Here is a 13,660-nt window from a genome sequence, read left to right on the forward strand (position 1 = left end):
GAAATTCGTGCATCTGCAAGCGAGAAGTATTTTTATAATTAAAGAAATATACTCGTAAGAGGTCAATTGGTGAATTAACAAAAATGCAAATCAAAGATAAACGCGTTATAGTGACTGGGGCAGCAAGTGGCGCAGGTCTTGCATTTAGCAGGGAACTGCTACGAAATGGTGCTTTGGTAAGTAATTTAATAATAGCATATTGTGTGCGATATTCTCAGATAAATATATAAATTTCAATTGCTATGTAACGACAATTAAAACATAATATATTCTTAAAGAGAAATTTCTTTCTAAGCAGAAATAAACATTTGTTTTAGATGATAATCATGATCGATATACGGCAATCCCATGGAGAACAAGCCGTAGAAAGTTTAAATAATGAATTTGGTCGCAAGCGAGCTGTATTTCTTTACTGCGATGTGACAAACAATTCTGAATTTGATGGTAATTGTATCACAAGTCTATTATTAAATTTACTTTAATTTCTTAGTACCTACGTAAGTAGAATTATTTTATTTTTTTAATGCGTTGATGAGCAAACTTGAGCGTTCCTCGTCCGATCTTGTATTTATAACAGTCAGGCTTGTAATTTTTAATTTCAATAAACAATTGTTTAAAATAATAACTTTGCAGCCGCATTTAAAGAAGCTATCAATATTCTCGGCGGACTAGATATTTTAATCAACAATGCAGGCGTAATAAACGAAACTGATTTTTCCGAAGCTATTGACGTTAACGTGGTAAGTTTTCTTTCAATTTCCTGCTTTAATTTCGTTTTATTGTATTAATTGTTCAGTATTGACCATAAAAAATAAATACCTAAGTATTAATATTGCTACTGTAGACAGCTGTAATTCGTGGGACTCTCCTGGGAATTCAACAGATGCGAAAAGACTCTGGAGGCAAAGGCGGGGTCGTCGTAAATATTTCCTCTATCGCTGGATTGCAAGCTGTTTCTCAGCTTCCGGTATATTCGGCTACAAAGCACGCAGTAGTTAGTTTCAGTCGCTCTTTTGCGGTAAGCATTTGCATTAAAAAAAAAAAAAAACATCTTACATAAATTTCGTATAAAAAAAAAGCGCTTGAAAAATCTCACAGCAATTAGAAATCTGTTCTTTGCAGCAACCTTATCACTATCAGAAGAGCAACGTCAAAGTGATTGTCCTGTGCCCTGGTTTATCGGTCGACGTATCAGCGTTGGGTGATTTACCGCAAGGTGTTTCGAGCTCTGACATGCTCCAGATTTATCAGCCTCAAAGGTGAGACTGCCGATAATTGGCGCATTTCTGGAATCATGCTTGAAATAAAAGAAAAACACATAATTAAATTTTGTTGCCAGAGTGGAGACTATAGCTCACGGATTGATATACGTAATTCGATGCGCGCAGAATGGTAGCGTGTGGATTAGCGAGGATGGAAAACCGGTTTACGAGGTGCAACTTCCCGACACGTTACCGCAGAAAACCGAAGTTGACGCGAAGGCTTAGCTTTTGATATGAAAACAGATTAATTAATATTCTATAGGCTTATCGTGCAGTAAACACTCTCTTCCTAGAATATAATACTAATAATTAATAAAAGTTGTAATATAATAATATCAAGTCTACAATTTATCAATATATTTTTATTTTCTATACATATAATGACGTTATTATTACTAAACGCACGTTTGTATTCCTTTTTGCGATAAGATATATCTGAAAGCACCGTAGTTTCTTTTAACAATGTTTTTTTCCTTTTTTTCAAACGCAGGTCATATTAAAAATGAATTGCACCCCGTGGAAACGAAGAGCCACCGCTAATAATAATAATAAAAAAAATAAAAAAATAAAAAAAACATTTAACAACGATGCCTCAAAATAATAAGTAATATCCCGCAAATCATTAACTAATCGTTAATTGTTTGGTGCGTCGAGACTGTAATCTTTTGTAGACACACATATTTATAGTCGTGTTGCTTTGGATCGGCATGCACGCAGACTTAATAAAACTCACACGGACGTGACCCTGTTCGCGCCGTAATGCGATAACTAAATAAAATTTGTACGAGAAATTACTTTTCTTTACGAATTTGGAGTAAAGTTCGCTCGAAACCAATTCGAGCCGGTTGCAATATCAGCTGCTAGGAGTCGGCACAACGCGCTTCCCTCGGCTGATTGATCGTCGGCGCGACGCCGACCGGACGTTAAGTGCGCTTTTTTTTAGCGATAAGACGTGGCGAGCGCGAGCTGTGCGCACGTCAGGCTCTTATCAACGTTTTGTGCCACACGACTGCAACGAGTGGCTTATTTCTAAAGCTTGCCACGAGCGACCGGCGATAAGCGCCTCGCGTAATTTGCAAATGACCAAGATGCGACCGCCTTTTCTCTCGCGGTGTCTGTCTACTTCATTTTTAGACCGATAGGGCGTTTATATTTAGCCGCTCGTTTGCCAGATTGATTAACTTTACAGAATTTAATTTGAAAAACAAATAATTACTTTGAAAACGTTATTAAATTTTTGTCACACAAATTTCCGAATTCAAAAGGCGTTGAAAAAAAAAAAAAAAAAATCTACAGCGAAGTCACGGAAAGGTCGTTTGATTAGGACTGACTGCTCTGGCTGATAATGAGGCTACCGATAACGATTTATCGAGCTGCTGCTCGCTACGTCGCTTGTCACTTGTAGTTAAGCTCCAACAAAAGTTATATCACCCGATGATCGTCAAGTATCCGGAACTGTTTGACAGTTTTTTTCGCCTTGAGCTTGACATGTTATTAATCAGTATTTTATTTTGTGTATGGTATCACACGCGTGCACGTATAGTGCGCGCCACTTGCGTCAAATTGCGAGAGCCACGTTGTATAAATTTTTAGCTGAATACGCGTTTTCGTTCATATCAATTCACAAAGATAATTCAATCACATTTGAAACGCAATCTCATTTGTGTTAGATATTTTCTTCTTTTTTCTAAAAATTTATTGCGTTTTCCACATTTAAAACTAAAGGCAGGGCGCATTTGCAATTAGCTTTACCTCGAAGAAGAAGAGGGAAGAAAAATGTAAAGGGGTAAAAATATTTTTTCGTTGCGCAATATTGCAAGTAATCTACAATCCACCCTTCTTCCTAGCCAGCTTCGTCCCCCGCGACTGTCATAAACTTCTATTAACTGAACCTCCCCTGACAAATATGCAAATATTTTGCCAAAATCTCGGAAAAACTCTTGTAATAGACCCTTCTATCTTTATAAAAATAAGTGGTATATGTATAAAATAATTTCTACGCGTGCATTAAATAAAAGAAAAAGTGGACAATTGTTTCAAAGAGTGCCTTTTTCGGTTGAATTTATTCGGTATCGGAAAGCACATTGCCACAACGCGATTAATTAGCCTTTGCGGAAGGGGTTAATTAGGGGATGCGTTATCAGGAATACCGAGAAAAGAGAACGATGACACGCGACTGGATAGTCTTGAGGGAAGAAAGATAAGAGGCACAATGAAAAGGCAGAGAATCGCGAAAATTATTGTCATCAAATCTAGTTAAATAAAATAATTGCTAAATAATATATGTTACTTCTTTTTACGTTTCTATTTTAGTTGTTAGGAAAGTACCAAAATTTCTTGCTTACCGTAATCGGTTCAGTTTGTAATCTGCAGCCCGGAGTCGACATTTCGTCTTCTGAAACATCCCCGCCACGACGAAAGTTACGGAGTTGCAATATCACAGAATCCTACATCGTTGCTTATCGTATATAAATGCCGTTCGAACGGTCTCGAAGTTCAGTCAAAACGTATTACGTATTGCCGGCACGAACTCCCGATTCTTCGGCCTCGTCCCCCGAGAACTTGAGCGTGTCGGAAATTGACCGTATTCATTTCTAAAATATATATAAAACAATTTGATTCATGGAGAAGAAAATTGGTAGGTTTAAATTAATTGAAAAATATAGCGTACCTATAAATGTGCGTATGTTAGAAATTATTCTGCGACCGAATATCCTTTCCCTTTTTCTTTAAAGAGTTTTATGTTCCAGATCCAAGTCTGAGAACCCTCCGCCGTCGTTCTTCGGCGTCGGAAAGGGCAAAAGAAATAGAAGCGATCAACTTGGTCATCTCAAGGAAAAATGTTGTGATAACTGGAGGTGCGGCAGGATTGGGTTACGCCTTTCTTACCCATTTCTTGAAACACGGAGCAAACGTATGTCTAACAGCAGTATTAAAATTTCATAGTAATATCATTATCTGCAAATTAAACATTTTCTATTAGGTTAACATTCAACGGAATAAAATTAACGTAAATGAAATAAATTTTACGGGTATTACAGAAAGTAATTATATTGGACATCGATGAGGAAACCGGCAAACGACTCGTGCTTGGTATCGAAAAGTCTTGCGGCGAGAAGAAGGTACACTTTATACACGCCGATGTATCTAATCACAAGCAAATGGCTGGTAAATACGAAGCAAGATTCTTAAATCACATATAAATGTTGATTCAAAAATTACTATCGCTCAGCTTTTCGCAGTACCACTTACAGAGTATTTTTTTTTACTAATTTACAGAGGCTTTCGAAGAAGCGTTGTCGTTATTAGGAAGCATCGACATCGTAGTAAATAACGCTGGGGTATTAGATGAGCGAAGATGGGAGAAAGAAATCGCGGTGAACATTGTGAGTATCATTGATAACAGTCTGTTGTCTTTCTTAATAATTTATTTTACCCATCGTGGTTTTACCATTTCCTCCTTCTGCGGGCTTTTTTTCTCTTACAATGTTTTCTGAAGACCTCAAATACACTTTACATAGCTTTATATATCAATTAACTTTGTGATTTTCGTGTCGTCATTGGATAATCTTTGCCAAATGTGTAAGAATGTATAAAAAGATGAGAATATATCAACTCCAATAATCAAAACAGAAGTTCTGATTCGGTGCGTCAATTCTAGGGTGGCATGGTCGACACCGCGATGCTAGCTATGAAATATATGAGCAAAGACACAGGTGGGAACGGTGGCATCTTGGTGAACGTGAGCCAGCACACAAATGTTCGACATACTGCTCAGCTTCCAGTTTATAACGCCACGAAACACGCTGTTATCGGTTTATCGCAGTCTCTTTCGGTAAATTTCTAAACGAAACTTTTACAATTAGTTTCTGGAGACAAAGTAATTAATTTTTATAATTACTCCGTTGCTCTTTTCACCCAGGATCCTTATTATTATGAGAAAAGCGGCGTTACCGTGATCACTCTGTGTCCAGGATTGACAGAAACCGCCTTGACGATAGACAGTCCCAATAAACTTCTTTCCAGAGTTATGAAGGCGGATTTTGTCAAAAATCTTGAACAGTTCTCGATACAAACGTGAGTAATCATTAGAATAATTTTTATATCGTCACGAAATGTCTAATAAAATCCAATCATATTAGTCGCAAATAATTTTTTTTTTTTTTTTTTTTTTTTTTAAGAAGACTTTCGTGCGACAGCTTATATGTAGATCCGATGCTCAAGTAAACTTTGATGCTTACGTCTAATCATTAATTCAGTAAAGATAAATTTCTTCGTCACTTATTTAATCTTGTTTTTGCAGGCCTTACGTAGTCGCTCAGGGTTTAATGACGATCTTGAGGATCGGCGAGTCCGGCAGTATTTGGGTTATCGAGAGCGGCAGAGCACCTTACGAAGTTTATGTGCCGAATCCGCGTACTTTGCGTCGTCACTATAAGAACAACTTCTCACATGTCGAGCCTAAGGTCGCGCGAGGTCGTCCGATAAGAGAAGTTTGCGACAACACGAGAACAGGTCTGATGAGCTGTGCTTGATAACCGGCGAACGCACGACCGTGATCTCTCGCGACTGAAGATCCTCTTCAATCCGTATTAACGGTGACTGTAGTCTGGAAAGATCGCAAAGACGTGGATCGATATAACTAAAAGTAACGAGATGCAGTGACAAAAATATCTCACAGACAACGGTGTTTCCGAAATTCTCTACAGATCACTTTACATTAAAAAACTCTCATATTCTCGACGGTATTCGTTGGTTCACATTTTCATTATAATTTTCTTAAACACACGTTCACAATGTTTAAGTCAGTTTTTATTTGTCAATCAAAGAGCCAGATTGTACGAAGATACCTGTGATAAACGAAATTTTATAATAAATGTTTATAAAAAAAAAAAAGAAAAATAACATTGATTTTTAAAACCGTTTGGAAATATGATATAGAGCTTCTTCCAGAATTAACTCATTGCATGCAAATTACAGCTGTACTCGTTTTGTTTCTAAAATGTTGTTAACATATGCCCCAAAGCCATATAAAAACGTCGGCATCAGAAGTTGATGTGCAAAAACAGAAGAACATAATTACTCCCAGTTTAAATTACCAACTAACGGGCTCATTAATCTATGAAGGGTGCGGTATCGCGTATAATAAATCATTCTAGTTTACTGTGTCGCTTATCAAGCATTTAAAATACTGGATATAGCGTATGGAAGACGCTGTTCTTTTTTCCTTTTTCTGCATACATTCTAATCACACCGCATGTAATGCGCAGCACACTGTGGTATCGCCAGACGCACGATAGTCTTACCAATAACATATGTTCGAATTCCTATTAAAGACGTTATATAATTTTATTTACATTCGGGTACGTATCTTTTTTTCGAAACTGCACAACACGCACTTTTCTTATCTCAAATCGGTCTTTAAAATTCGCGCAATTTTGCATTTAAATTCATAAATTATTATCTCTTTTGCATTTTTGCGCATTCATTAAAAGAGAGCGTGCAGAGGAATTTGATGGACTTCATATATTTCGACGTTACAACTTTACGGGAAATCCATTTCGCTCAATCATTGGAAAATAGTGTGCGGGAGATCGGAAATGACACGACGTGTTATTTCATTATTTCAGTATTATTCAGCATCGGGAATCACAATATATCCGCTGTACAAAACAAAAATCCATTCTCGCGTACATTATGAATTCTTCTCGTATGCTCGTATGCTCTAGGCATAAAATTTAGAGTTAAGTTTACTCTTTTTTTTTCTTTCTTTTTTTTTATTTTTTTTTTATTTCTACTCGCTTATTTCATTTTGTAAGTAGTCCTATGTTTTTTTTTTTTTTTTTTTTTTTTCACTCTGTGTCCTCTGACAGCCTATTGGAGATTTGCTTAACAGTTATGTAAATCTCAAGACGCGTATGTATGTGTTTATGTGTGTATATAATATCTGTATAAGTTGGGAACTCCGTATGAGCCATAGAAAAATAATAGTCGCAAATAATGTTCTTATTCTGTTTCCTCCACGTCTTATATCTGTAAGGATATTATCAAGTGTTGAGTCTTACTCGCATTCGCAATTTAACACAATTTTACGCGCAACGTTATGCATTCAAAAGGATTCTTCGAGAGCATAAACAGTCACAATTAAGTTACGAATAGCTTATTTTTATGCGTTGAATGCTTTAAAAGTTTTCGTTATAATTTTTCGTTTTTACGTGACTCATTGTTAGGTCTTCATTTACATACGTAAAGCTCTGTTCTCGTTTTACTAGAACATTTGCATAAATTTATGAAAGAAATTTCTTTCACTTGAATTATACATGTACGATCGTTATTTTACATAACGTTTTAATGTTTAATTATGTCATTTAATAATAAATTATTATTTAAATATTTAACTAATATACATGTATATATCAAGTATTAATGTTCGTTTCAATATGTGGTGGTATTATATGTTTGGAATTAATAGAACGGAAAAAAAGAAACAAATTAACAAGATATTAATTTAAGATATAATTACAAATGTAATGTTTTAAATTAAAAAAAAATAATTTTAATAATCCCTATATAAATTGTAAGTTCAATATAATTAATTACTGATTATAATGTTGACTTATAATTGTATAACTATTCTATGTGAAAGCAATCGAGGAATCCTTAATTGCAGAACACGACGATAATTATGTAACATGATTTAGAACTTAGTTACTTAGAATAAGACTGACGCTTACATCTTTCATAATTCTAAATGCAGATCTTGCAAAGAAAGAGTAGGCGGACTGTAAGATTACAATTTAATAATACAAAATTTGTATAAACTGATTTTTTGCTTATCTGCCACTTATATCAGCCATAATAAAATCATACATTTACATGAACTTCATGCCAAGAATTTCAAAAACTTCGTCCGCGTTAATTCAAAAAAAAAAAAAAAAATATACAAAAAAAATAAAGAAAATACCACATTTTATCAATTTTACCTTGTACTATATACTTCACAATATTCCTATTTTCGACAGATGCAATTAGATACAATCGATTTTTACTTTTACAAGAAAGTACTTTTATGCACGTCTGTTGCCATTCACTTCCGATATACGGATACAAACTAGCTATTCCATAACGACCATTATCAAGTCACCAACATCATAAAGCCATTCCATAATTATTTATAGTCAAGTCTTGAGAAAACTAGACTGAAGAATGATCACGATTAAATTGTATTTCTTTTTTTCTAATTACAAACAGATACGCCGTTGGTATTTAAAAATAATTTTAGATTATTCAATTAAGAATTTTATTAACATATATTTGAAATAAAACTTACGAACTAGTTCCTTTGCAAGGAAATTTCCTTAAGTTTTTAGATATCTGAATTCACAAATAAGTATTAACATACAAAAAAATAAGAAACGTTTTAATCATAATTGACTTTGTTTTTTTTTTTTTTTGACAAAAACATTCTGTTCTCCCTCTTTTAATATCAATTCATCGTGATCATTGTCGACTAAGCGGTAAGAAAATTTGTCTATAAAAGTACCTTCTTCGATCATCTAGTCGCAAAATATCGATGCAAAGTGTCATATGCGCCAGCAACATCCACATGTGCGATTCTTGTCACCTAACATGTACTTACCGGTTTGGCGATTGCGAACGCGCGCTCCGTTATATAATATAATCTACATTTAATCCGGCCGTGTATTTATTATTCGATTGCCAAATCCTAACCCAAATCAGTCCGTAACAGTAGAGCACGTATCGTAAAAATCTTAATCTATAGTTGTGTATACTTATACATAGCAGCGCATTCTCCTCGACATATTTTTTTTTTAATTTTTTTTTTTTTTACCTTTTCTCATGTCATACCGGTGACAAATTTTTTATTTTATTTCTTTTTTTTTATTTAGATAATTTTTGCCTGTGACTGAGAGGCAGATTGTTCATTAGTCGTGCGATTTTGACTTCCCGTATTATTCTGTAATTGGTTAGGAGGTTTACGATTACCGCCCCTGCTACCTCGATAACCACCGCGGAATCCAGTGTTACTGCCTCCTCCACTGCCTCTGTACATTCCTCCCCCCATTCCGCGATAGTAACCACGGCCACGGAATCCACCGCGTCTCGTGGAAGCTACACCGAACGTTTCTGAATTCAGCTTTCGTTCTGTTCTCCAATCAGTGCGTTGGAATCGTCTAAGAAAATGTTTATCATGTGTAGAATATTTCGCGATAGTAATAAAAAAAATTTTATGTGATAATCTTCGATAGTGTTTGTAATTAAAAAAATTATTACAAACTAATACCTATTTAATTTTTGTAAAAAAAAATTTTTTATTTATACTATAAAATACTCTCTTAATAAAACTTACCCTTTACTCCTTTCAACAGCTTCACAGCTAATATTATCAAAGAATGATTTCGACTTATCGTAGTGGACAATTTCCGGTTCCTCTTCGGGTTCACCTTCCCCAGCACCTGTCTCATTTCCACTGTCGTCTTTTTTCTCATTTTCAGCACCATCGATCTTCGTTTTCGCCAACTGTGATCTATAATACATATTCAATAAACCAATTATATAATTGAAAGCGATTTATAAAACCATGTTAATGCGATGCGTAAGCAATTCGTATATGTTGTAATTACGATCGCTTTAAATTCGCACTGATTTACTTTTGCATGATATCCACATTGGTCATTTCAATAATTATTTGAAATGAATCCGGCACGTAATCATGCAACAAAAATGATTATATTCATGACAAACGTTTTTGTATTTACCTCAATTCCTCAAACTCGGTGTTAGCTTGTTCGAAATCGTAGTCGTTATCAAACTTTAATGTGTTCTTAGGCTTGGCACCAGCATTGTTTGTTTGATTTGTACGGAAACCACCGCGTCCTCCTCTGCCTCCTCGACCTCTCATATTCCCGCGATTTATCCAGCCACCACGGTTACCTCGATTACCTTGCATATGGCCTTGGTTTTGACCATCTTGCTTCATCATGTCTCTCTTCGTATCATTATATTGAGACATTCCTGCGTTGGCTTTAGTACTTCCATGACTAAACATGCAACAAAATATTTATTATAAAAAGTGTCGTAAAGCTATATTATTTGCTTGTATACAATTTATAATAATGTCAAAAACGTGATTTTATTGTAAAAATAAAAAAAAAGTTTTTTCAAGTAACCTACCTATCATGATCTCGACGAGGCGGTTGGACGGTCCTGATATTTGTCTTGTCATTCATTTTACCAATATTATTGCCTTGTTGCTGTTGTTCGTGTCCTACTTGAATACCTTGATCCATAGTTGGACTTTTCCTTGTCAATAAAGATGACGTAGGAGTGGTAGAACGGGAACCACCACTGATGAGATCTAATACACCTATCATCGTAACATGAATAGATCATATAATATCCATTTTTTAAATATTAATTTAAGGAGACAATAGCCGACCAAAATTGCAAGCAAGAACAACACGAAACTTTAGTACAAGAAAATAAACATATTTTTCATTCCTAATTTTTGAAATAAAAGATTGTTACTAATCTCTACAAAAGTTTCGCGCGTCTAATGTAAAAGAAATCTCTCGAGGATTTTTAAACAATTATTATTGTTTATTATTACTGTTATTGCTATTTTGTTACATTAAGGCATAAGCATAAATAAAGTAATTGAAAAAAAAACATGCAGATATAGAAATATCATCTACCGATTGTAAAAAGAAATTAAGCATAAAGCCAAATTATATAAAAAAAAAAATTTTAATAAATGTTGATTAAAAAATTTGCGAAAGTTTACAAAAATATAAAAATTTAAGAGATGTACAAATTATATATAAGTGCACGAAATTTATTCAATTAAAGTTATACGCATAATAAAATGTATATACATGAAAAATAAGCAAAGCAGATAGAAAATTGCAAGATATTAAAAATCTATGTAAAAGTGCAACAAAAATTAGATTTTTGTTAATAAAATAATTATAAATTTATCGCTATAATTCTAATGTATTTGAAAATTATTAAAAATTACTCGAATACATTATTCGTATTCTTATATGTATGCATAAGACTTGAGCTATGTTTCTATAGCTTAGCGGATAGTTTGATAGAAAAAAAAAAAAGTTTCTCAAGCATTACCAAAACAGGAGCAGCAAGAAGCATGCCAGCAAAGCAAGGGGTATTTCATAGCAAAAACAGTTACCATCTTCCAGAGATTGATCTTTTGGTAATGGGTCGATATTGGCCGTTGGCAGTGAGTTTGGGATAGAGATGGCATTGGGTTCAGCAGAGCCCAAGCTCAACTCACTTGGCTGTTTATTCATGGGACCGCGTGGATCTCTAGATGCGGCTGGCATTCCCATTACCGGGCCCATGGCTCCCATACCCATACCATAGGGAGCTCCGTATTGGCCGCCCATCGGACCCATCTGGCCCATCATCGGATGAGCATAACTTGGTTGTGGTTGATATGACTGTTGACCCATAGATGGCTGCACGGTCATCTATAAACAATAGAAACCAAGTTAATTAATCCATTCAATATTTAATATACATAACTTAATTTTTATGCCTTATAAGTATCGCGTATTATGTGAGTTTCGCGAGCCTCAGAGTGCGTACATCGCAGGCGCGATAAAGTATATTTAAAGGCGCATTCCTACACAGGGTATATTCTTAAAAATAATTACCTGCACAATAGCTGGATCGTTGGGAATAGAACTAACATTGTTGACGACTCTGATGTCTTTGATGTCTGACCCACGAAACAGAATGTACTCGTACACCTGGTTTTGCGGTGCCACGGGAAGTTGAGTCTCTCGATCTTCGGTACCGAAAGAGCGCACTAGGAAAAACAATAAATAATTAAATTATCTAATTTATACATAAAATACTTTGTTGTGCTAACAATCAGTAGATCATATGTAATTAAAAAAAATAGAGAAATCTTTCTATCCAATTCTTTGAATTAACAAAAATTTACATATTTAAGTTATATTAATTTATTATTAGCCTCAATAATCAATTGTAGAAAATAAAATCATAAATGTATTTTTTTTCAAATAATTGTAATTACATTTACTACATTCTTCAGAATAATATTTGTCTCTTGTATTTGAAATACTCTCGAAAGTCACTTTTCTCTATAGCTTCAAGCGAGAAACAAGAGAAGCAAGGACATGTAAACACTCAAGAAAGAGGAAAAAAAAAAAAAAAAAAGACAAACATTCAAACGTTACACATACCGAACCTGAATTCAAAATTACATCCACGGCATTATTAACGTATCGCCGGTTCGAATATTCTTCGAGCATCTTCCGAGTATCACGCAGCAAATTGCATGGATTTTAAGACTTATCGCCAAGCGCCAGTAACCTGGCATCATCGTGAAATTCTCAATGAATTAGGACCACTTCCGTCCGATTAAATCTGCGATTGCTAGCCACGAAACCGCGACTTAATTGCGCGCCGATTAGACGATTCTGGCACTCGGCATTTTGCTTTGTTTCAAGAGGAATCCTTGGGAAGCATTCGCTCGAGAGGATTCCGGTTGCTTCGTGCCGCCGAGTTAGGGGGTGTCGGGTGACTTTCGCCATACAATTTCCGGCGCGTCGGGACGATACGGTCGGTGCGAAGCGCCGTGTTCGCGAAATATCGCGGGTCGCAAATAATTATCCTCGCGCTTGTTGGCGGCAACGTGACGGAGTCACGTAGGGTGCGTTCCCGCGTCCAGTGACACGGACAAGACGACCCGGCGAACGCGGTCGCCGGTGCCGTCGAGAGCCGGGTCACGGCGGCCGGCAAAGAAACAAAGGGCGAACGCGCGAAACACGCGGACCGCGAAATCTCATCGCGAGCGGTGGCGATGATGACGACAGCGGCGGTGGCGGCGGGATACGGTGGATGCGGCGCGGCAGGAGTCCATCTTGGATTCTCGCGGCGATCTACTCACCGTTAGCCAGGGCGATCGTGCACTCCTGCGGATCGACAGTGAAGAGACGGCCTTCATAGCGAATATCCGCCTTCGAGATCAGACTGATCTTCGAGCCCAGCTCCGGCATACCACCGCTCATCTTGACTCAGGCTCCGTCGCGCGACGATCGATGTGATTTTACGGGATTCACGATACCATCTGACGGGACCGTCCAGCTGACAGCAATGGTCGTCGGCGCGGCGGCTGGCGGCAGTGGTGGCGGCTCTGTCAAGTCAAGAGTGCCAACGACACGGGCGCGCATGTGCATGCGCCTCGACTGGCTCAACTTCGGTGCCGGGTCGCATTCAAAAGTTGTCAACTCCGGAATCGCTGCACCATGATCTGCAAAGAACGATAACATTTTCGACGCATCGCAGAAACGTCAAGTCGGTTAGCTCAATCTTGTCAATTACACATT

At 36.4% G+C, this 13,660-nt stretch overlaps 2 protein-coding genes across 3 annotated transcripts; one reads left to right on the top strand and one right to left on the bottom strand.

Annotated features, from left to right (window-relative positions):
- The first annotated feature begins 8 nt into the window (after window positions 1-8).
- On the top strand, window positions 9-6,193 carry LOC139109075 (uncharacterized). Its single transcript, XM_070667891.1, has 13 exons — window positions 9-176; window positions 318-444; window positions 634-740; window positions 845-1,018; window positions 1,123-1,259; window positions 1,340-1,481; window positions 3,576-3,726; window positions 4,013-4,176; window positions 4,304-4,430; window positions 4,542-4,648; window positions 4,924-5,097; window positions 5,185-5,339; window positions 5,566-6,193. The coding sequence occupies exons 1-13, from the start codon at window positions 84-86 to the stop codon at window positions 5,795-5,797; spliced, it is 1,890 nt and encodes a 629-aa protein (XP_070523992.1). The 5' UTR covers window positions 9-83; the 3' UTR covers window positions 5,798-6,193.
- A 2,504-nt stretch (window positions 6,194-8,697) lies between these two features.
- Tral (trailer hitch) lies at window positions 8,698-13,430 on the bottom strand. Of its 2 annotated transcripts, none has more exons than XM_070667636.1 (7): window positions 13,222-13,430; window positions 11,960-12,114; window positions 11,473-11,773; window positions 10,458-10,650; window positions 10,043-10,324; window positions 9,634-9,810; window positions 8,698-9,457 (listed from the first exon to the last, which is right to left on the bottom strand). In XM_070667636.1, the coding sequence occupies exons 1-7, from the start codon at window positions 13,340-13,342 to the stop codon at window positions 9,169-9,171; spliced, it is 1,518 nt and encodes a 505-aa protein (XP_070523737.1). In that variant the 5' UTR covers window positions 13,343-13,430; the 3' UTR covers window positions 8,698-9,168. The 2 variants fall into 2 exon arrangements, with proteins under 2 accessions (XP_070523737.1, XP_070523738.1); XM_070667637.1 differs by having other exon boundaries at window positions 11,578-11,773; window positions 13,222-13,428.
- Window positions 13,431-13,660: the final 230 nt, after the last annotated feature.

Source organism: Cardiocondyla obscurior, linkage group LG16 (assembly GCF_019399895.1).
Source record: "Cardiocondyla obscurior isolate alpha-2009 linkage group LG16, Cobs3.1, whole genome shotgun sequence".
In the NCBI taxonomy this organism is placed as follows: domain Eukaryota; kingdom Metazoa; phylum Arthropoda; class Insecta; order Hymenoptera; family Formicidae; genus Cardiocondyla; species Cardiocondyla obscurior.